This window comes from Simochromis diagramma, unplaced genomic scaffold (genome assembly GCF_900408965.1).
Source record: "Simochromis diagramma unplaced genomic scaffold, fSimDia1.1 OVJJ01000205.1, whole genome shotgun sequence".
NCBI lineage: Eukaryota > Metazoa > Chordata > Actinopteri > Cichliformes > Cichlidae > Simochromis > Simochromis diagramma.
In genome coordinates, this window is record NW_024386782.1 from 14950464 (window position 1) to 14975335 (window position 24872).

The 24872-nt window shown below is 40.5% G+C and overlaps 1 protein-coding gene and 1 non-coding gene across 7 annotated transcripts; both read left to right on the forward strand.

The window, feature by feature from the left end:
• The first annotated feature begins 5289 nt into the window (after window positions 1-5289).
• Window positions 5290-24824, forward strand: ano8a (anoctamin 8a). 6 transcript variants are annotated; one of them, XM_040022116.1, is made up of 18 exons: window positions 5290-5627; window positions 8163-8273; window positions 11226-11358; window positions 14162-14300; window positions 14408-14504; window positions 14798-14914; window positions 15071-15198; window positions 17074-17235; window positions 17964-18116; window positions 18551-18677; window positions 18853-18908; window positions 19012-19086; window positions 20770-21267; window positions 21505-21660; window positions 21739-21930; window positions 22038-22169; window positions 22382-22492; window positions 22899-24824. In XM_040022116.1, the coding sequence occupies exons 1-18, from the start codon at window positions 5426-5428 to the stop codon at window positions 23559-23561; spliced, it is 3252 nt and encodes a 1083-aa protein (XP_039878050.1). In that variant the 5' UTR covers window positions 5290-5425; the 3' UTR covers window positions 23562-24824. The 6 variants fall into 6 exon arrangements, with proteins under 6 accessions (XP_039878050.1, XP_039878051.1, XP_039878052.1 ...); XM_040022117.1 differs by having other exon boundaries at window positions 21508-21660; XM_040022119.1 differs by lacking the exon at window positions 5290-5627 and adding an exon at window positions 5755-6122.
• Window positions 17630-17702, forward strand: trnak-cuu. The gene has a single exon. It is a non-coding gene; the product is annotated as a tRNA-Lys (tRNA).
• Window positions 24825-24872: the final 48 nt, after the last annotated feature.

Here is a 24872-nt window from a genome sequence, read left to right on the forward strand (position 1 = left end):
CACACAAAGCTCTTGAAGTTATCATATCTGTTTAGTTTGAGCAAAGCAGAAAATAATTAAGAAAAATTGGTGAACGCTGGGAAAAATACCCTCTTTCAGATGTCACTGATAATATCTTAAATTCATATGGGTACTTTTCAAAGGTCATGTGACTCCTGGAGTTCCCCATTTAAATCATAAAAAGTTATGACAGAGGTCTAGTGCTACAACCCGGTGCAACACGCTGATAACAAAATTAGTCTGATAACAAAAATCTGCCTCTCAGTCCGTGACAATGACAGCCCCTTCCTTACTTTTGCTTAATAAGTAAGGAAGTGCTTTTGTTTATCTCAGTGTGTCATAGACCTGTAGTGTCTTTCTTTCAATGTGATAAAAGGGTTACAGGTTCACATATTAACTTTGCAGCAGAACCATCCTTCATGACGCTAACCTGTGTACTGCTTCCATCTAGTGTCTATGCCAGTGTATTGCTATACTACAGGGTGGGCCATTTATATGGATACACCGTAATAACATGGGAATGGTTGGTGATATTAAAGTCCTGTTTGTGGCACATTAGTATATGTGAGGGGGCAAACTCCTCAAGATGGGTGGTGACCATGGTGGCTATTTAGAAGTCGGCCATCTTGGATACAACTTTTGTTTTTTCAATAGGAAGAGGGCCATGTGACACATCAAACGTATTGGTAATGTCACAAGAAAAACAATGGTGTGCTTGGTTTCAACGTAACTTTATTCTTTCATGAGTTATTTGCAAGTTTCTCTTTGTTCACAGCCATTGACATGTCGAAGAGGTTAACACGTGAGGAGCGGATCGAAATTGTGTTGATATCTGGTGAACGCAGTAACCGGGTCATTGCAGCAGATTTCAATGCAAGACACCCTACGAGACCACCCATCTCCCATGCTACAGTTAGCAAACTGCTTGCTAAGTTTCGTGAAACTGGTTCATTGTTGGATTTGCCAAAATTTGGACACAAGAAAACTGTCACTGATGAAGAAACATCAGTTTCAACAAATAACTCATGACAGAATAAAGTTACGTTGAAACCAAGCACACCATTGTTTTTCTTGTGACATTACCAATAAGTTTGATGTGTCACATGGCCCTCTTCCTGTTGGAAAAACAAAAGTTGTATCCAAGATGGCCGACTTCTAAATGGCCACCATGGTCACCACCCATCTTGAGGAGTTTGCCCCCTCACATATACTAATGTGCCACAAACAGGACTTTAATATCACCAACCATTCCCATGTTATTACGGTGTATCCGTATAAATGGTCCACCCTGTAGAACACAAGGGTGTCATGAATGCCCGTTTATCTTTCTTTTGATCGTTTCATTTTTACCTGCCTGAAGGGTACACCAATTTACAAAGCAGGAAGTTAATGCAATTTATAAAACCTGAGGTTTGGTTTATTTTTTACCAAGTAGTAGCCTATACTGGCATACAAAGTCAAGAACAGAAAGATAATCAACAGTACTCCATTTTTATCTCTAACTTCAACTTACTTTGTCAGCGCTCAGCCGTGCTTACCTTTCGCTGCTGCTCACGTTGCACAGCCTGCTGAAAGGCAGACACAAGATCTCTTTCTGAGCTGAGGGACAATTTGTCAGGTCCATGTGCTGACATGACAGTGAAAACTGTGGTAGGCAAACAGCTGTGCCTTTGTGTGACAACAAAAGCAGAAGGTGTAAATGAATAATAGATTCAAATAGCTCTAATTATTGTATCGCTATCCAGCTGAATGCTTTCTTTTATACTGCTCGTGAAAAACGATGCACACATATTTAAATACAACGGCATATGCTATTATTAAAACCTTAATTATGACATTATTAATGCTTCATATTGTTTTTCTTCATAAAAAAAATAAGAACATTTACTGGGCTTGTTGATTGACTCACCATAAACCTTATAAGTTACGGCTTTATTTTATGCTATTATTGCTTTAATTCTTTGTGGTTTGGGTTCAACAAGGAGCTGGAAACTTTTCTCAGAGGATTTTGCTCCATATTGACATGATAGTGTCACACAGTTGCTGCAGATTCATCGGCTGCACATCCATGATGCAAATCTCTTCTTCCAACCACATTCCAAAGACACTCTGTTAGACTGAGATCAGGTGACAGTGGGACGGTTTGAGTTTAGATAACTCGTTGTCATGTTCGAGATGATCTCAGCTTTGTGATATTGTGCGTTATCATACTGATTGCAACCATCAGGAGAGGGCTACACTGCCGTCATAAAGGCCTGAACATGGTCAGCGATAGTACTCGGGTAAACTGTGGTGCTTAACTGATCCTCAAAACAGGCTCAAAGCGTGCCAGGAAAATATCCCCATGAATTTACTCCACCAGCTTCCTGATCCATGCTTTTCTGCTGTTTATGTTCAATTCTGACCAAACCTTCAGGGGTACATATGCTTGACTCTTTGTGGGCCCTCTTCCATTCTTGATCCATATCTTACATGATTTTATTTCATTTTATTTCAACAAATAATTTAGTTCATAACTGTACACAATAATCTGTAGTGTAGCCATTCATGAGCTGCCTTTAAAAACACATAAGACCAAAAGTCCGTTTAGTTTGAAATATCCCCACATTTCTACAATTATATTAGTTTTCAATGAGTTTAGCTTGGAGTATCTAACTTAGGGGTGTATTATTTTCTTCATTTATATTTCAGTATTTATTATTCTCTTGGCCTAAAAAAGCTTAAAGTGCAATCTTAGCTTTCTAACATGCTCTGTCCTCTCCGCGTCCTTCCCATCACCCCAGGGTAACCTTCATTTTGCTCTCTCTTTTCACTTCCATCATCTTTTATCGCATTCAGGACTGATTGGAGCCCCTTAACCTTACAGCATCATGCTGCTTTCAACCTGTTTGGCACAAAGGCACATCAGAGGTCAAACCAGATCATCAAGGCAAACCAGAATAATTATAAATGTACTTGTCTTGATCATTGTGTGTAAAAAGTGTAAATAAGTATCCATATTTACTTGTTTCCATGAAACGCTAATGACAGTATTGTACAGGTCTAACAGCAGTGTGTTTACGATATGTGCGATGATGTAACAGCCGCCATCTGTTAGTGTTCCTTTGATGCTATCAAACATAAAAGTTATACAGCAGTTTTTTGGTCTTGACTGGATGATTTAGCAGAACATGAAACTGTGAGCATCTACGTGGATATGTTGGTGTTTCATAAGAACTAACCAAAGGTAAATAAATGCGTCCATCGCCATATAAGTGACTACTTACATACTTTTTTTTAATATTAATTAAGGAGCATTGTATTATTTTAAAGTACTATTTCATCAGCCTTAAACACTTGCTTAAAAATGCCTTGTTTACATCACGGCCTCACTGGTCCAACATAAGCTGAAGCTGAAGCTGCTATTGATAGAAAAGACTAGAATAACTTTAAACTGCTGCTACATGTGCTCACCTAGTATCACATAATCTAGAGAGGGACCTGCTGCTGCTTCAGTCTCTGGCTGTTTCTGAAATGAATATTCATGTGTTAATGAGTTAAGTCGTGCTGGCTAACTCTGATAGAACCACTGGCTCACTGTCTTTAGCAAACGCTCTTAGCTAAACCATTCTTAACCTGTTAGTTGTGCTCTGCTCACCTTTATTTTGAAAGAAGTCTGTTAATGGCTCATTTGCCTCACTTTGCTTTCTTTCCCTTTCCTTTCTTTTGATTCCTTGGTTAGAGAGATGACTTCAGGTATGCATTATCAATCAACTGTAAAGTCGAGTCCAAATGTGGGGTGAATGAAATGATTTCGTGTCAGGAGATTTATTCAAGTACTGCAAACAAAAACAAACTTGTCATTCCTGTAGTTGGGGCTCTGGGGAATCTGTCCAACTTCTTCCTCTGCTACAACATCCATGCTACCATCCGAATGTCACAGACTCATCAGCCTTGCCAACGTTTGTCCAATTCTCTAGTTTTGGTGAATGTGTGCCAACTGTAGCTTCAGTTTCCTGTTGTTAACTGACAGGAATGACACATGGTGTGGTCTTTTGCTGCTGTAGCCCATCTGCTGCAACGTTCAATTTGCTGTGCTTTGAGAGATTCAAAGTCTCTTAAATCACATTTTTTCCTGATTCTAATACTCAGAAATGTGTCACCAGAGGGTGGTCAGAAAATACCAACATGCACATTTATTTATGTTGATCTGAGCAGCAGAGAGTTCACAGAAGCAGTGGACCTGTGAGCTCATGAGAAATAAACGTGAATTTTGTTTTCTTCCTTCTTTAGTTTTATTAAAATTGTATTTGAGAATTGACTTTGTGCTTACTTAAATGTATGCAATGATGTCTTGGGAAATATTCATGTGCACTTCTATCGAACAGGGAAATGGTTAGTGTGGCTTGACCTAATTAAAATGTGACATCATTTTTTTTGGTTTTGTTTGTCTTGTTTTGTACATGAACAAACGTGTAAAACTCAACTTCATTATGACCAAATACATGACCCTGCCTAAAACCAACTTGTTAGTTGTGTCTAACCATAGTCGCATTTGCTCGCTATATTTTTAGTTGAGTGAGAAAATTTGGAATATGTAACTAGGCCAGCAAGTCACACAGAAAAAAAAATGCAGTGAAATGAAAAGGCTTCCATATGCAGTCCAGAGCCACATTTTATAGATGCCAAAATAATGAGATATGACTCAGGGATTATTAAAAACATGACCATGTCAGACTGTCAGGTTTCTTAATTTACTGCTGTGTAATAAGCAAACTACTGAGTGTCACGTGCATACAGACTTGTATAGAAGCTGCTGTCACCACTAGACCCCTGGTAAGCCATGGTAACCACTTCCTTGGCTGCATTCTCCTGCTTGCAACCTCAGAAGATGATTTAAAAAGCAAACTAGTCTGAATTTATTTTTTTAACTCACAAAAGACTCCGATGATATCCTGGGCAGAAAGAAGATTGATTTAAAAACCATTGGTTACAAGTTTACAATCAAAAGTATATTAGTTACAGATACAGGCCATTAAGTCCTGGTGATAACAGGCTATTAATCTTGAGCACTGACTTAATTTAATATGCGAGAACTTCCAATCCTGAAGGGACTCAATACAATCCTGTTGGCTTTGTAGATTTTCAATAAATATATTTTTTCAAAAAAACCAAAACATAAAGTGCACCTTCATGCCGCCAGTGGACCTGCAGTCTGCTAGGTGTTCCCCTAAAACTCTGTCGTCACACAGTCACGACTGGTGCGCGTAACGTGTACATGCCATGATCATGTTCCTCCTCCTCTTCCTCCTCCTCCTCCTCATCTTTCACATACATTAGGGTTTCCCTTTGCACGCAACAGCCATGAAATAAACGAAAAAATCAGAGTCCTCCGTGCGGTGCGGTCTTCCAGCCAATTCACCAACTGGAGTATTTGTGCACCACCATGCAAGCGGCGGGCACCGCGGCAGCTGATGCCGATGCTACTGTAAACAGTGGCAGCAGCAGCAGCAGCGCCGCAGCCATAAGCGACAGAGACGGGGCAGGGGAGAGGATGGAGAGGACGGTGCCAAGCGAACAGCAGCAGGACAGGACCAACAACCAGCAGCAGCATCAACAGACGTCCTCAACCCCGTCTGGAGTGTTGAGTGAGTATCGCAGAGAAAGATTGAGGGGGTGGGGAGAGGGGTGAACTGCAAAATGTGTGTGTGGACTCGCTTTCTCTGTGGTCACAGAAAGCGAGTGTTTGTGTGCCTTTACCAAAGAAAAAAGAAAAAAGAAAAAAAGAAATGAGTGAGAGAATGGGGATAATGCACAAACGATATGGTGCAGTCACTGGTGCTGAACAGACTTTACTGAATGACTCACTGGGGAGACAGGAGGGATCCGTCTGTGACTGGGTTGAGGTTTCCGTGTCCTTTAATTTCGCCGCTACACGGTGCGCATTCCGATTCAGGCAGGCCCGGGAAGAGTCCGAGGCAGGCTTTCTGGTCCACAGGTGCATGAAGGGCTGATATGCAACGGATGTGTGTGTCCCGGCGGGCTGTCGGATACTGTGCGCTATACTCCGAAGACACTAAATAATGCGCTGCGAGCTCAGATGTCAGCTGTGACTTTACACGGAGAAATAGCATGCTACAGTAGTGAGTAAGCAAGAGGTGGATGGATGGATGGATGGATGGATTATGGAGATTATAAAAAGCAGTGAGAACTATATGCGCTGTCATCTTTTACTCCACTCTTCTGTGACAATTCATGGGGGTTTGCTCTGTGGTGGCATGTTTCAGGACGCATAGATACCTTGCCTTTATTAAAGACTCGGGTAATAGTCTGGGCCTCTTACTGTATAACCCTTACAGTCCTGGCCTGAACAGTGTCACGATAGCTACTGCTTTCATTTACGATCTGACTTCAACCAGCCAGCGTAAACCACACTGGGGGGAACTTTGGTGTCACATAATATATATACATACATAAAAAAGAACTTTAAACTTTCAAAGGTTTGGAAAGATATCCTACCATTTCCCATTGCTCTGTCAATCTGGAGGCTACAGCAGATTATCAAAGCTTCCGTCTTTCTGGTTTGTGTGTAGCCTGTTTGTTGAAGACTTTGCACTTCATGGATTCTTGCCTGCTGTTTGACCATTGCATGCTGGGAAACCACCCCATCCCAACTTGACTTGGTAACAGAGTATGTAAACAATATTTAGGCTTACTCCTGAATAAATATTTAAATTAGTAGTAAAATCAAACGGAAAACAACAGAAGTAACTTTCTAAAAGCATTCTTGAGCTATAACTTGCTGTCTGATGAATCCCAACAAAAATATGACACAGAGTAAACTAAGACACAGTCTCATATTTGATCTAATATTTAATATTTACTGTTAGACTTGTTTTTTTAGAGTCCCATTGCGCTTGATAAATATCATCATTCTCATTCGTTATGTGAAACCTCTCACGTTTGTATCAGTAAACTAGATGTTAAAATCACAATTAATGATCAGAAAAGCAAAACAAACTGCAAAACCTGGACTGATATAAAAACGCAGCTGTGAAAAAAAATATCCGATAGCCAGTGCTTAGTAAGTGTAATTTTGTTTGTCATGTTATGTATTAATTTATCTATAATTAATATGATAAATATGTCTCATGGTGTGCACCTGCTCCATTGCATTCTTATATTAAATAAGCTCATCATTTAAAGATAATTTGACCCTAATTTGATAAAATGCTTCTTCCCTGGGAGAGAAATTTGCATGTCAGACACACGTTCAAGTAGAGGATTCTTCATGGCTTTAATGAGCATTTCTGTCATGGGGAACCAGCGAGAACATCGGTGTGCAGTACTCTGAAACACACAGAGCATGGAGTAGAACCAGCCAGTGTCTGTAGCTTGGCTTGGATCGCATCATTATGTCATACAAAACGTCAGATCTTTATGAATTTATTCATCGCATTTCTGGTTAGCTGTGATTGATGTTGGAGTTTATTAGTTATGTATTGAATGCAGTGAGCCACAAAATACTGTAACACAGAAGATGACAGCAGCACTGAAGGCCCTCAGAAAGAGGGCTAATACGTGCTGTAAGTAGGTGATGTGATATTGCAGAATGTGACATCCAGAAGACAGGCACACACTGAAAGAGTGTTACAGTATAATTCAGCGAACTATGAAGCGATTCGCCCATCACCGTGGCTGTCGCTCCTGAGCGTGAGCCACTGAAAACCAACGTGTGAAAGGCACAGCAATAAAAATGATGACTTCAGACTTCAGCGTGTCGTTATACTGCACAAGTGGGATGACGCTGCTGAGTACAACCGAGGCCTGTTGGTTTGTCAGCACTTAATTTTTATCTAGAGAGGCTTGAAAAAGTAGCTTGTTAGTGAGTATTTACTCACCGACCAGTTTGCAGATGGTTTGTTTGTTTGCCTCTCAGAACATTTGCTCAGTCACAGCACTGTTAACCTTCACTGGAGATGACTCATTATTTTCTACATTTCAGTCCCTATGTCACCGTGACAGAGCAAACAGTTAATAGTGAATGGAAAATGTTGTGATTAAACTGATATCAATGAAAAACTGGTCAGCTGTGGTTAGCATCTGTCTTTTTTCTCCTTAAACTTTGTTAATCCCAGTTTGACCCAGTCTCATCCTTTCTCTATATTACCTGTCTTTCTTAGATAAACTGTTTGGGAAGCGACTTCTACAGGCCAGGCACTTTATTATGTCACGGAAGTCCTGGTTAAAGATGGTTCCCACAGAGAACTGTGATATACTGATGACATTCCCAGGTACAGTAAGCTCAGACGTGTCCTGTTTGTTTTGTTTGTCCTGTGCTGAAGCCCTTGCTGCAGAGAGAACAGTGTTCATTTAATATCAGTGATGATCAGCCACCCACTTAGTCAGATGATTGTGACTATCAGATGGGCTCTGGGGACAATTAGAAATCTTCCATTTACTGTGCTTGTATTTGCACACCATCCCCTTCTGCAGTGTATTTTAATGAAGCTGTGAATTCGTTGGCCAAACCTTCACATATACAACACGAAAGTCCCATCCTATACATTATGTTGCATTTTAACATGATACTGTTTGTGTGGGGTCTATGTTAGACTGCTTTTGTAAATAATCTTTGGTGACATGAAATCCTGCAGCATATATGTTCAGTTTACTGCATCTGTCTGGTATTTCTACTCTTCATTTTCAAGACAGTGTGTCCTGTTTTTGAGGTGTACATTTTGCGACCTGACTTCCCAAAAAGGTGGGATGCTGTGTAAAAACAGAATACAATTATTTGCTGATCTCATAAATACATATTGTACTTACAGTGAAATACGGAAAACATCAAATGTTTAAAGTGAGACATTTGACCAAGACTGCGGGGGGACTCCTAATCCTCCAACCAGTGTAAAATCTTAACCAAATCAAACATGTGCATCATAAAGAATGAGATAACCATGTCCGGTCAGGGCCTGGGTTAACAAGGACTGCATCGGGTGCCGTTGGCCAACAGGGTGCTGGAGGAATCTGTGCTACTGTTGTTGAAAGATAAAGAAAGAGGAAAGGGGAAGGCATGTTTGAAGGTAAGGAGAGAGAAGGAAAGGCAGGGGAAAGTAACAAATCTAGGGACTATAACTGGTAAAGAAAGAGAGCTGGCTGATATGATGGAGAGAAGGAAACTAAATATATTATGTGTGCAGGAGACCAGGTAGAATGGAACATTGTAGGTGGATTCAAGCTGTTTTACCATGCTGTAAGTAGGAAGAGAAATGAAGTAGGGGTAATCTTGTTGGAAGAGTGTGTGAACAGTGTTACTGAGGTGAAGAGATTTTCAAAGTGCCCAAAAGGTTAGATGTGAATAAAAAGAGAAAGAGGAACTCTGGAGTAAGTTGGATGACGTGCAAGAGAGTGTCTGAAGGGGGAAGAGGGTGGTGATTGGAGCAGACGTCAATGGACATTTGCGTGACAGAAACAGAGGTGTTACGTGGGTATGGTGTTAAGGAGAGAAACACAGAAGGACAGATGGTGGTGGATTTTTGCCAAAACTATAGAAATGGCCTTGGTAGGGAGGTAAGAGGGAGGACCACGGCATGACATATAAGATTGGAGGAAGGTGCACACAGGTGGATGACATCTTGTGCAGAACGTGCAGTCTTAAAGAGATAGGAGGCAGTAAGGTGGTGTCAGGAATGTAGTTATAGGGAACATCAGATGTCTGTAGGATGAGTGAAGGCAGATATAAGGATTAAATAATGCAACAGTCAAAGGACAATAAAGGTGAAGAAGAGAGTCCAGGCAGGACACGGTTGTCAAGGGTGAACTCTGACAGAAGAATGGCACCAAGAGTGAAAGGGATGGTAGTGAGACCTGCTATGATGTATGATTTGTAAATGGTGGCAGGAATTTGACAAAATTCCTCTCCCAAATTTCCAGTAACTGCTCTCCTCAGTCACCGGATTTTTACAGGCTGCTGTTAAAAGGAGAGGGGATGTTACACTGTGGTTTACACGACCCTGTCCCAACCTTTTTATGAGACATGTAATCATTATAAAATGGTACATTTTCTCAGCTTAAGTATTTAATATGTATTTGAAATGTCTTCTTGTCAACAAAATGTGTTTATGCAATTTTATTATCCTCATTATTAAGAACTGAGGTTATATATATATATATATAACCTCAGTTCTTATATATATAATGTCTTATATATATAATGTAAAATGAATTTCATTTAACTTAATTAGAGTAAAGGGATGGTTGAGACTGTTAAGATGTTTTGTGGTAAAACAGGAATTGAAATGTAAACTCTTCGACATTGGATCTTACGATTACTGTGAAGATTTTTTATGATTAAGAAAACAAATCTGAAGAATGCGCGTCTGTTTTTTATGACCACTCTGAAAAACCTTTTCACTGCACACATTTCCTTTTGAGCCGACCTTCAGCGGAAACGTCAGCTGCTTTGATTGTTTAGAGTTCAACTGTTTCCACCTATTTACGCTTTGATGTTTTAAGTCATTCATCTGAAAGTGCACACATGACGCACAGAATTGCACCTTAACTGTCTTATCTTGCGTACCTGCAGTTTTTAATCAAGGCAGGCACGCTTGAATTTTAACCAGAAAATGTAGTCTTATCGAGTCAGCTGGAGCAGTTTTTAATCAACCATAAATGGCTCAGTATGAGTTTATTCTAAGCAATCAAAGACAGCAGCTGTTACAAAATTGTAACTCAACAATGTGCAACAGTCAGAGCTGAATCTGATAGAAAGAAACACAGACGGCACATGTTTATATATAAATTGCACCTGTTTTAAAGCGTTTCCACGTTAGATGAACTTAACGTTGTAAATGCTTTTCAGTGTGATGTTTAGTGTTAGTAAGGTCTATAACAGTATCATTACTGGTTCAAAATGTTCATAGTCAGCTGAAAAAGATTGATTGGTTACAGTCCATCCTCAATAGCTTTTAAAAAAATCTTTGTGGTAAATGGAGACAAGTATTTAACTGGAAAGGCCTGTTACTGCCACCTCCACCTCCCACCTACCTCCCTGCTTCATGACACTTCAGTCAGAGCTGTGAAAAACTGGCTTTGGTTCAGCCTCCTTACATCAAACATGTAATTTTCCTTATAATTTTGATAAACGAGACTCTAAACCTGCCAAGTTAATGTAGACTGTAATAAAACTACATGTAAATGACATTAATGCGATTGATAAAAAATGTCAACATTTTTCCCTACAGACACAATAGATGACCACACTCTGCTGTGGCTCCTTAATCAGATTCGGGTTGGAATCCCACAAGTCAGCATCCAGGTTCGACAGCATAAACACACCCAGGCAAACGCCTTCTTCATCACAACAACGTTTGAGAAGTAGGTAACTCAAACTCTGTCTGTGTGTGTTACGCCATTTTGACATTTTATACCATTATTGATTTACACCTGCTTCATCTTAGCCACAAACAAATACCCGGACTTAGTGTTGGGTCGTGGCAAATAAATGTGTTTTGGTATGAAAGAACTGTGTGTTTACAGCTCCGATTCAGTTAGGTGCAGTTAGATACAAAAATGTGAAGTATTAATTTTACATATATGATTAGATGGTTTTGGCAGATACAGTTAGGCCCATAACTGTCTACTGTTTGTAGACAGTTATTTTTGTTTTTCCGTTACGTGATCTTGTGTGCACCGTCACAGAGGATTTTAAGATTAAAGCCCAGAGTTTCAGCTTTAATTAAAGAGTTTTAAAAAAATTATTATTATTTTTTTAAACTAACATAATTTTAAATATGAGGACTGTTTTTAATATTTGAAAATCCTTTGTAGTCAATGACTGCCTCAGGTCTTGGACTCATGGACATTACCAAATGCTTTGAATGCTGTGTTTGCACTATGTCCCACATAGCAAAATTGGTATGGTCCGAATGTGGCCCACACAATGTGCTTAGACATGGCCCGCATACCGCAAAGAATGACAGCCCTTTGGTGGCCAGGATCTGGTTTGCCAAAGGTGGCCCACACATGGGCCAGCACAAGGCCAGTTGCAGACACACTGGTGGTCCTTTGCTGGCCCATGTGTGGATTACCTATGTGGGCCATGTGTAAGTTGTGTGCAGAGGCGGTTCTAGCCTGTTTGGTGCCCTGGGCAAACACTCCCTCTGGGGCATCTCTCTATATACTGGACTGTATGTAGCAGAGATGACAAGAAAGTTTACTTTGACTTCAGCAGTGAGCAGGCGCACCGAGGGCTCTCGCGCTCACTTTTTGCGTATAGAATTTCAAAAAAACATTGGTGCAAATTATAAGTCTGTATCATGATGTCTGGTGTTTTCGTGTTTGTTGTTTTGTTTTTTCATTTTGTTTTATTTTGCGAGTTGGTTATTAGATGCTACTCCAGCCAGCCAGAGAATCCCCCGCCGCCCCGCCCTCTTCTCCCTGTACTGCAGTCAGCAGGCGCACCTCACAAACAGAGGGCACCCTTACTCCCAGCAAATAGAAAACCGATCAGTGCCTCTGCCATTCCCAATATGCGCTGGCATGACGTCGGGGCCGCATCAGTACGAGCATTTTTTATTTTTATTTTTTGCAGATGCCTGTGATGCCGCCCCCCACCACGATGCCGCCCCGGGCAAAAACTGCTACTGGTTGAGTGCAGCCACGGGCCAGTTACAGACACACTGCTGGCCCTGTGCTGGCCCAGAACAGTTTCAGCTCTGGCCCCAGATGTCAGCCTAATGTGTACCTTAATTAAGCCATGTAATAAGAACATGTGCATAATAGTGCAGATGTCGGCATGATACATTGCCGGCTTAATACCAGATCTGGGCCAGACCTCCTTGCAATGTGGGATAGCTCTGTCTGATCAGTTTGCACCATTTAATTTGTCTGAGTCAGAGCTGTACACATCACAGTTCATCCTGCTGCTTTTATCAGCATCAGCATCATCATCATCGATAAACATGCCAGTCATACATGCCCATGCCATAACACTACCTCCACCATGTTTGACAGATGATGTGGTGTACTTTATTTCATCAACTGTTTCGATTTTTCTTCAGACTTTTCTCTTCCCATCATTCTGATATAAGCTCATCTTGGTTTCATCTCTTCTTTTTTTAAAGAACCGTGGAGGCTTTTTAGATGTTTTCTGGCAAAGTTTAATCTGATCTTCTAGTTCTTGAGTTTAACTGGTGGTTTTCTCTCATTATTTACACTCATGAAGATGTCTGTTGATTGGAGATCTTGACAATGATACCTCCTCCAAAGTGTTCTTGACTTGGTCTGAAGTGTTTTTGTTAACCAAGGAAAAAAATTCACAATTCATCCGCTTTAGTTGTCCTCTGTGGTCATTTTTTTTTTTTGTTGGTGTTGAAGATCTAGCAAGTACATTCATTCATTTTAACAATGTACCAAGGTGGAGTGGGTGGAGGTGAGAATTAGGGTTGATTTGTGACTCTAGAATTGCAGCAAGAGTGAAAGACAGGTGAGACCTGCTATGATTTATGTTTTGGATACAGTGGCATGAACACAAAGACAGGAGGTAGTAGAGTTGAAGATGTTAAGATTTTCATTGGGAGGGACCAGAGTGGAAAAGATTAGAAATTAGTACATTAGAGGAACAGCTCAGGTTTAGTGGTATGGAGACAAAGTTAGAGAAGCAAGGAGATGATTTGGACATGTGCAGAGAACGTAGTGGATATATTGGAAAAAGACTGTGCCAGCTGCCAGGAAGAAGGAAAAGATGAAGACCACAAACGAGATTCATGGATGTGAAGGAGGACATGCAGTAATTTGGTGTGACAGAGGACGATGCCTGAGAGAAACGGAGTCGGAGGCAGATGACCAGCTGTGTTACAAAAGACCAGGTCTTACCCAGCCAAAAAAAATTGGTATTTAGTCAATTGTTCCAATAATAATTTTGTGGCTCTGAAAATGGAGTACTAAGTGTAAAATGTCACAGTCAATGAACAAACTCTAAGCAAGAAATGTAATTAGAGTATTAGAGTAAAATTATTTTGAACACATGTGACAAGTCATCCTCCACCTCCACTTGTATTCACTGCAGTTTGATATTCACCGGCCCTTAATGTACCTAAATAATGAAACATTTTCAGTGCCGCGTCTGTGCAGTGTCAGTTCTCCATCAGGGTTTATGCTGCTGTTCATTCACCCTCAGCTTACTGCGAGGAGCGGAGCAGATGGGCATGCACAAGAACGTTAAACCACAGTTTGGTGGTGGCATGCGGCGCTTTTCCTGTGAGGAGGACAACATCTATGAGAACATTGAGAGCGAGCTCTGCTTTTTTACCTCTCAGGTTAGAAGCCAAACCCTGGGTCATGTTTGAATATCTTAAACAGTATAAACGGATTAAAATGTATGTGTTCTTTTTTTTTCCTGCTTCGTGTTCGTGGTTTTGTTCAGGAGCGCCAGAGCATCATTAAGTACTGGCTCGATAACCTGCGAGCCAAGCAGGGGGAGGTGCTTCACAACATTCACTTCCTGGAGGGACAGCCAATCAGTATGCTGGGGGGGGTGTTTATGAGCACTTTATATTGAGGCATTCCTTAAACACTCCACAAATTCATTTGCTTTTAAATGCAATATTTCATATTTTATCTGAAGTACAAATAGATGCCAAGTTCATCATGAACATCTGTTGTTCTAACACAAGAACCCTCACTGAAAACTATCAGGACATCCACTGTTAGAGTTTTACTTGTTTCACTAAGATAAACTTAATGTATTGTTTTTTTGCTTGATTACATGAGATTTTAGAATCCATGTTTTTCCAAACTTGATGTGTCTCTTTAGTTCCAGAGCTGATAGCTCGGGGGGTGATCCAGCAAATGTTTCCTCTTCATGAGCAGAGGATACTCAACCAGCTGATGACATCTTGGGTCCAGGCTGTATGTGAGAGGCAGCCCCTCGGTAGGAACATTTACAATTTTACTTTGGAGGGCAGTAAACAGAAGGCCTCCATTAGGCCTACATACAGTTATAAGGAATATTAAATGACACTGTAAAACATTATGTGATGCCTTCAAATCCTAAACCCTCAACATTTTCAAATTTTCTACTTTGTAGATGACATCTGTGACTACTTTGGGGTGAAGATTGCCATGTATTTTGCTTGGCTGGGTTTCTACACCAACTCCATGCTTTATCCTGCTGTCATTGGCTTTCTCCTCTGGATGCTAGCAGAGGCTGACCAGGTACTTGGACCATTTTTTTTCTTTCTTGAAAACATTTGTAATTTTTGGACACAGATTTTTGACAGTAAATTTGCCTCTGTACCCCACCACAGTGGGTTTCAAATACTCAGAAGTAACTGGACAATTGACTACAAACAGAAAAAGCACGTTCCCTCATTATTTCTTGATTAATTAGGAAAAGATCAAAGCTCTAGAGCTGATTCCAAGTGTTCAGCTTGTATTTGGTATTTCTTCTGTTCTCACTATGAGGTCCAAATAGATGTTGATGCAAATGCAGGTCATCATTAATTAGAAAAAAAAGAGTGTTTGATGAAAAAATTATTTCCAGGAAACACAACTTCACAACATGTAGCCAAGTCAAAAACACCCTTGAGGATGTAGGCGTGTCATTGTCAACAATCGGTAATGTACAGAATTTAAACAACTCTACATCAAGTCTACAATCAACAATTGCCTTCATGTGTGGAAGGGTTTGTAAACACTGTATTTCCTTGTTCCTCTTGTATTTCCTTGTTGTAACAAGGTGCAAAACACTGGATACACTCAGTAACAAGGAGGCCAGATTATGCTTCCCCAGACAACACCTATAACACAAAAGCCTGCACAGTTCTGAACAGGTGAAACCAAAATTAACGAGTGAAAAGAAAAGCAAGAAGAAGTAGAGAAACAGCTCATGAAGCATGCCACATTATCTATTAAAACATGTTGGCGGCAGCGTCATGGTATGACTGCAGTGGAACCGGTTCACTAGTGTTTTCTGATAGAAGTAATGGGATGAATTGGAAGTGTACAAGGCTATACTCTCTACTCAGCCTCAGACAAATATTACAAAACTGATCAGACATTGCTTCACGGTGCAGGTGGATAATGAAAAATGAATGTATACTTCAAAGACATTTACAAAGCAAAGAAATCGGATATACTTCACTGGCCGGGTCTGTCATCCAACAGAGCATGCTTTTCAGGTATTAAATACAAAACTGAATGTAGAGACCCACAAACAAGCAGCAACTGAACACAGATCCTGGACAGCCTGAAAGGATTCTCAGGACTAAAAAATAAATAAATAAAAAATCTTTACATTTAAAATTATGCCAGTTTGTCCAATTTCCTTTGAAATGGATTCCTGTGTATAAAACCAGCTTTAATTTCAAAGCAGGTCAAGCCAAACCTTTGTAAAAGGCCTTAAATTAAACATGAAAGTCTGCACTTCAGTCACACCTTCATTGATTTAAAATCCACTGTGGTGGTGTACAGGGGCAAAATAACAAACAAAAAAAAAGCATATTAATCTCAGGAAGATATTTAATTTTTTCTTTAGCTTGTTGTGGAAATTGAAAAAAATGTATTTGTATAAAGCAAATTCAGAGTATTATGTCATCAAACATATGGCTGTGGACCACTAAATATTCAAATAGATGATAGTTGATCTACACGGAAATAATCGTATTCGTTTCAGCGTATCGTTTTGTGGTTTGGCTCTCCTGACACTATAAATACTCTGGCACAGAGGCTTCTAATTTGAATGTGTGAGATTGAAAAGATAGCAGTCCCCGACAGGAAGTAGGCAGCTTTGATTTATGGTCAAGCTGACGTGCTGGCACGGTGAAAGCTGAACAGACAAAACTCCCTCTTCACGATCGCACAGTTGCTATGTAACATGTAAGGAGTAAACACTGGGGTAGTATGCATGAAAGTAAATATGAAATTTCCACTGAATTGCCTCTAATGTTTTTCATAAAATGCTTAAACTGTTTATAAGTTAAAGCAACACATGATACAAACTAAATAATCTAATCAGTGGCACTGCATGGTATAACTTTATCATCACATGTTACAGCATTTTGTCTTTGGTTCTCTAATGCTCCTGCTCAGACCAGTCAGGATATCTGCTGTGTGGTTTTTGCCCTCTTCAACGTTGTGTGGGCGACTTTGTTTCTGGAGCGCTGGAAGAGGCGAGAGGCAGAGCTGGCTTACAGGTGGGGCACTCTGGATACCCCCACAGAGTCCTTAGAGGAGCCCAGACCTCAGTTCAGGGTGAGCACTGTTTCAGATCTTATACCACCAAGAATTTTTCAGTGATAATGATAATAAACTTCTAAAGCTTTTTTTTTTTAATTAATGGATTTACACGCAGACTTTGAATTCTTTTATTCAGCATTTCCATTTTTATCAAGGTAAAAAGCTATATCGCTGTCTTTGCATGATGCAAGGGATCAGTTACTCAGTTCTGCAGCAACTCAGTTGCGTCACAATTCCAGGAAATGTGATCAACGTGTTTCTAAGAGTATTGTGTGAGTGTGAGTGTGTCTGCGCGGGGGGTGGAGGTGTCCAACTCACTGTGTCCTGCTGTGAGGAATGAATAGAAAACTACAAGGGGGGGGGGGGGGTTAATGCCTCAAAAGGGGAGTGTGGGAACTCCTCAGCACAAGCCCGGCTAGCTCAGTCGGTAGAGCATGAGACTCTTAATCTCAGGGTCGTGGGTTCGAGCCCCACGTTGGGCGTGATAGCTTTTAAAGAAGAAACACATATAACCGGAAGTTCTACAAAATAGGAAAATCTGACTTCTTGGCAGGCAATGTTGCAAATTTTACTGATGGCACGAGTTTCATGTAACAAATTATATAGAGAGAATTAGCTGTTTGCTGTGATAAGACACCTCATTTCATTTTTACACTTCAAATGATGACAAAAATCCCAAAATAGCCTCCAATCTCATATTCAGCCTGGCCCGTCTGTTCCCTCCTCCTCTGCTGTCTCTGCAGGGAGTGAAGCGTTGCAGTCCTATAACTGGCTGTGAGGAGTTCTACTACCCACCCTGGAAGAGAGCTCTGTTCAGATGGCTGGTCAGCCTGCCCATCTGCCTCCTCTGTCTCTGCTTCGTCTTCCTTGCTATGCTCCTCTGCCTAGAACTGCAGGTTTGACACCCAGAACAACCGTGTGCAGGTTCAGTGAGACAAAATTAATTTAATATAGTCATGGAGATGATATATATCTGTGTTTAATTCTACTCTTAATGAAATAAATACAGTATATAAGGAGTTTAACAAGAGAGGTAAAAAGTGAGAACAAATTTGCTTCAGACCAATAAAGTCTATCTTTACTCTGTCATAACGTTACCATGTTTTGGGTTTTTTTAATAAAAGCTATGAAGAATGTAAGATCCATGTCAACTGGTAGTCCTGAGATTTGTGTAATGTGTTATTTTCTAAAACAGGTTAAACAGACCATAATCAACTACACCTCCTACCTGCTCACATTCATTTAACGGCCTTTTAAAAATAGCCCAGGGATTTGAGACATGAATGAACAGGCCATTAAAAATGTATCATACTTCTGTTTCACCTTGCAGGAAGTGGTGATGGAGATTCAGGAGCTGCCTAGTATTACAAGATTCATTCCGAAGATACTTCTGGCCATGACAGTAACTGTATGTGATGAAGTGTATAAGAAGATCGCCTACTGGCTCAATGACATGGGTAAGAAGAAATTCAATTTAATGAAGCGTACTTGCCCATGACTGTGATTCAGATTATGTAACTCTTTGGTATGTAGAAGGCTGTCCTATGTCCTAGTCTGCATTTTTACTTTTTGTTAGAGGAAAAACTCCTGCACACTGAATAACACTATTCTTATTTGCATTTCTTTGCATAGAAAACTACAGACTCCAGAGTGCCTATGAGAATAATCTCATCATCAAAATGGTTTTTGTAAGTCATTATTTCCCCTCATTTGGGGATAAAAACAGTTTACCATGAACGAGTGAATGAGTGAGCGTTTGCATTTCTGCAATGCTTTCTTCTTGTTTTGCAGTTTGAATTCATCAATTCTTACCTTAGCCTTTTCTACATTGGATTCTACCTCAAGGACATGGAGAGACTAAAGGAGGTAACCACAGTTTTATTTATTAAAAGTAATTTTATCTTCAAATGCCCAAATGTCACTTTGCTGAACACTGGGCACCGTGGCCCAAAGTAGCGACTCTACACCTGAAACTTGGCAGTTTGCAGTAATAACCTTGTTGTTGTCGGCAATTTTATCAACCAAACTGATTAACCAAAGGATTTTTTTTCAGCTGCAGACAGCTTGGTTATTGAGTTAAAATGAGCGCCATATTTTATTTAGTATTTGGGGGCTTTTCACATGAGTTCATTTCCATTTAAGTCAGGAAGTGGAAATAAAACATTACATTAACGGTTGTTGATATTAACTTTATATCTAATTCAGGTTCAGCTACAAAGACATAAACTAACAACCTCAAACCATATGATCACATGACAAAAATGACTTGAATATTCAAATTCATAAGGTCCCTATTATGTGTGTGTGTGTATATATATATATATATATATATATATATATATATACACACACATATACTGCGTGATGTCAACAGCTAAGCAACTTGAATTTTTATTGTTGTTTCCTTTTGAAGGGGTGTTTTTCCCAACTGGAAACTAATTATGCCAACAGCACATGAATGCAGCATTAGTAGAAATACTTATTTTTTATTAAAAAAGCACTACACACCCAAAAAAGGTATTTTATCCCCAGAATTCTTATAAATACAATATGATAATAGTATGCTATGTTATATTATAGTAAATATTACTGCTGTCTTATAGGTGAACCATTTTTTCAAATGTGCAAAGGTTACATTAAGGCAGGTATTTTGTTTGAGTCTACAAATTCTGAGTGAGTGAACATAGAGTCACGTGGCAAAGTGTAAGGCTACAATCCAAAGTCACTGTTTAGGTGAGAGATTTAATATTAGTTGTGTAATACCGTATAAAGGTCTTCAGCTATCCCTCATTTTTTTGTATTTTGCCAATACAACAGATGCTGTGATTTCTTTAAATTTGCAAACAACAATGAAAGTACAGTAGATGAAGCAAAAACCAGTTTGTTCCAACAACCTCAAAAGTCAATATTTGATATGACCACTTTATTTTTCAGTACAGCCTGAACTCTCCTAAGAAAGCTTTCTTCAAGCAGTCATCAGGAGTAGTTCTCCAGGCTTCTTGAAGGACCTTCAAAGATCTTCTGATGTAGGGTGCCTTTTGTTCGGAAACTGTCTGTCTGCAGTAGATTGTTTTTAAGCCTGCAACTTGGCACACAAAAAGAAATTGGTCAGGTACAAGGACTGAGTGAAAAAGCAGCCAATGTCTAAAGAAAAGCTTTGGAAGACCTTTAGAAAGCCTGGAGAACTACTGATCCAGACCAGTTTAAAACAAAAATTAGAAACAAGTCTATTCCCTTCTGAGTCCCAGAGGGATCCCTGTCAGTCACAGTGCAAACGATGCACGGTGCAGAAGTAAATTTAAAGAATTGAGGGTTGCTCAAGACTATTGCACAGCATGGCATAATAATGAAACACTGTATTTGTTGCCCTAAACTTTAAATCATACAAGATCAAAGCTTTAACAGCAACACCCACAATTTCTTGAACTAAGCACCAGTTTATTATGAATCCCAGAGTCTGTTTTTTCTTTTACTCAACAATCACTGGGTCTTGCTTTGATGTCATTCTTACATTCAGCATAGTAACAGATCCCGTCCTTCTCTTCACAGATGCTAGCTACTCTACTGATTTTCCGCCAGTTCTTACAGAACATTAAAGAGGTCCTTCAGCCTTACCTGTATGAGCAAAACAAGCTCGGTGTGTTCACTCCAAAGGTGCTGTGGGAGCTTCTCCAAGCCATCGTGCTCAAATATGGCCGCCTGGCTCTGGGAAAGGCTCAAGCTTCAATGACATCCTATTCCTTTCTGAGTCCCAAAGGAATTCCTGTGAGTCACAGTGCAAACGGTAACCCAGAGCCAAAGAGAAGAGGAGATCTGAAAGCAGGATTCAGGCTGACAGAGGAAGAGTGGGACATGACCGACAGTGCCATGAAGCAACGTAAAGTCAGCTTCACCGAGAAGGTCGACTACCAGGATGTCACAATGGACACGCAGGCAGCGGATGACAGCTCCCTAGAGGACAGTCCCACGCTGGTGGAGGAGGGCATGGATCCTTCCAGTATTTTTGATAGCTGCGATGAGGACAGTGATTGTGAAGTGCTGCCTCAAGTATGTGGTTTGCTTAATTGAACTGTGTATCAGATTCTATTGCTGCTTCGTATTCTTGCCGTATGTCTTTAAGATGCAAAATTGACGTCCTTTGCTTTAATAGGTATCAAAGGTCTCAATATTACACTGTGCTGTTTGAGAGTCATTTATCTCACAATATCACAACTAAAGTATGCAATGCAAAGCTATAGAATTAAAGCTCCTGTTACTACATTAGCAGTCTAATATTTACTTTAGCAGGACACCAAAGACAATACCACCTCTGTCTGTCAGAGAAGAAGGAATGTGGGGGAGGGCAATGATGACAAGAAATCATGGATCGATCCACCGGAAGAGCCAAAAACTGTCACTCTGACCCAGGCCGAGATTGAGAGTTGTATGCAGACATACGAGGTAGGACGACACTTAAATTGAAAATAATTTAACATTTAATAGAAATTTTGTTGCTTAACGACAACTTGACCCTGACAGGACACACTTCAGGACTACCAGGAGATGTTCATTCAGTTTGGCTATGTGGTGCTTTTCTCTTCTGCGTTTCCGCTGGCGGCCATGTGCGCCCTTATCAACAACATCATCGAAATACGCAGCGATGCCCTGAAGCTCTGTACCGGTCTGCAGAGACCGTTTGGGCAGAGGGTGGAGAACATAGGACAATGGCAGGTCAGTGTGTGTCATGCTTTGAAAAATGTCAGAAAAGCCTCCAGGCTCCAGTGTGCACAACAGGGGCATCTGATAATATGTAAATATCTCTTCCTGTGTGTCACCAGACTGCGATGGAGGCCATGGGCTTGATAGCCATTATAGTTAACTGCTACCTTATTGGTCAGTGCGGGCAGCTTCAGCGTCTGTTCCCCTGGCTTAGTCCTGAAATGACCATCATCTCCATCGTCTTATTGGAGGTATTTGCAGTCGTGTAGATTTGGCAGGGAAGACCTTTGTTTGTTTTCTGTAAATGTGGAAAATGATATTTTCTTATATTTATTGTGATTTTTGGTATTTGTATGACATGTTCAATAGAAATATTAAAGACAGGCGGGAGTGGGAGAATGCCATTGTGCCTTGGTGGAACTGTGTGTTGAGAGTGTCCCTTTGTGGTCTTGGTGGTTTACAGCACTTTGCAATCCTCCTAAAGTACATCATCCATGTTGCCATCCCTGATATCCCTGGCTGGGTAGCAGAAGAGATGGCCAAGCTAGAGTACCGACGAAGGGAAGCTTTCAAGGTATAACTGTGATAGCTTGAAAGACCTTCGGCCAACGTAAGGCTTGCTGTTGGCTGCATACTGTGTCATGTCTTTGTATATCTCTACATTTGTGCCCCTTGGTGCCTCATGGTGTGCATTATCCAACAATGCACACCAGTGAAGCCTTTTCTGATTGTAATGAAGAAGTAACTGTATGTGTTTGTCTGTATAGTCTTGTTGGCATCTTGTCGTGATGATAAGTCTCATTATAGAGATAGCAACACAACTATGAGCCAAAATGGAAAAAAATCTAGATATTTGTATTTATGTTTGCATTTCATCACTGTTAGCATATTTATTTTAAATGTATAATATTTCAATGTGTATTTCTATATGTATTTATCCCTCATCTTCTCTCTTTAATGTCAAACTTCTCCCTCTTTAGAAGCATGAGCTGCAGGCCCAACAACACTTCCAGCAGCAGCTCAGGCGCCGGCGTGAAGAAGAAGAGCTTCAGCGTCATGCTGAGCTGCAGGCCGAAGCCCGTCAGGAGAGTGACTGCCATAAGGCAGACACCCAGCACCAGCATCACCATGACAAAACACAAGCAAGCAAGCCAGGGGACAAGCCCAAGAGACCAAGCTCTCTGCTGGGAAACAACAATGTGATGAAGCTTAAGCAGATCATTCCTCTTCAGGGGAAGTTCTCCTCCGGCACGTCACGCTCACCGGCTCAGTCCCCAACGGGAGGCGAAGCAAAGCTCCCGGGATTTCTGAAGTTCTTGAAGTCACCTGAGGTGAAAAAAGAGCCAGCAGTGGCAGTTGGAGCCATGCAGGGGTCAACAGTGACCTCTTCAGTTCCCCCTAGTGGCCAGGAGAGGTCACAATCCCCCAACCGGACATTCAGTCCTGGGAAGCTGTTCAGCTTCAGCAAGTCAGAGGGTACTGTGGTGTGCCCAAATGGGACACAGCTGACCACCCAGGCTGCTAACACTCAACCCAGTAGGGTTGAGTTAAACACATCCTCAGAGGAATTACCCTCGAATGAGTCAGATAAAGTTGAATCGAAACAACTGACTGATTTAGAAAGCTCCAACTCAAAGACTTAATAAATGATCAGCCAAACCAGTGTATTATTATAAAGTGGAGAGCAGCATACAAGTGACATTGATGCACCTGCACTGCAGGAGAACAGTCATGAGGACCACATGTAAAGTCAGCGAGGATTAGACTTTCACACTTCATGCAACTTACTTCTCACAAAACATTAAACTGTATCTATTAACACTCGACTATCTAACTTCCATGTAAAAATGTACAGTAAGCATAACTCCTTGAATGGAGCTTGAGTAACCTTTAATGAAGGTTCAATTACTGCATGAGTGGTTTTCAACAGCACCAAAACACACTGTATTGATGTGAACGATAGTTCCCCCCCCTTCAATTTCCAGGACTTTATCACCAATGAGCCCTTTTGTCAGCAGTCACGAGCAGCAACTTCCCATTCTGTGTTTATTTCTCCTTCATTTTGATGCCTGTATAAAATGCATGTTGCATTATGTGCATGCATTACTTCTCCATCATGTCTTTTTAGTTGTGAAGCACTTTCAAAGCCATTGTATTCCTCCGCAATAGGTCAGATTTATTCACTGTGACCATAAAAAAAAAAAATTCTATTTTTCTTAACTTTGATTTTCTATGAATTATTTTACTACATAAATTAGTGAATGTACTTCCTTGATGCAAATAAATCTCACTTTAATAAACGCCCATCGAGAAATAAAACACTCACTGTATGACTGACCGCGCTGCTGGATCAATTTCTTTGCTGGATGTAGGGCTTGAATTAAAACGCTCATATACATTCAGAGGCCAGTTTATTAGGTATAGCTGTTCAACTGCTTGTTTAGCCATGCAGACATAGTCCAGATGAACTGCTGGAGTTCAAACTGAGCATCAGAATGGGAAAGGAAAGAACACATGGTTGTTGGTGCTAGAGAGGTTGGTCTTAGAGTATTTTGGAAACTGAGCTGATAGGTAGGCAATAGTAACTCAAATTATCAGGATCTCTGAATGCACAACATATCAATCCTTGAAGCAGATGGGCTACACAGCAGAAGACCAAAAGCGGGTGTGATTGTTGTCAAGAAAAGAACAGGAAAGTGAGGCTACAATTTGCAAAGGTTAACCAAAACTGGACAATAGAAAATTTGAGCAATTTCCATTTTGCAATAATTGTGTCTATCATGTCAATATGGACCAAAACCTCTGAAATATGCTTCCAGCCCTTGGTTGGATCTATGCTGTGGAGAATTCAGGCATTTCTGAGGGTACAAGTGGGTCCAACCAATTATTAAAAGAACTGTACTTAAGTGGTCATTGGTGTATTCTCTTATATAAACATGGTATTAAAGCTTTCA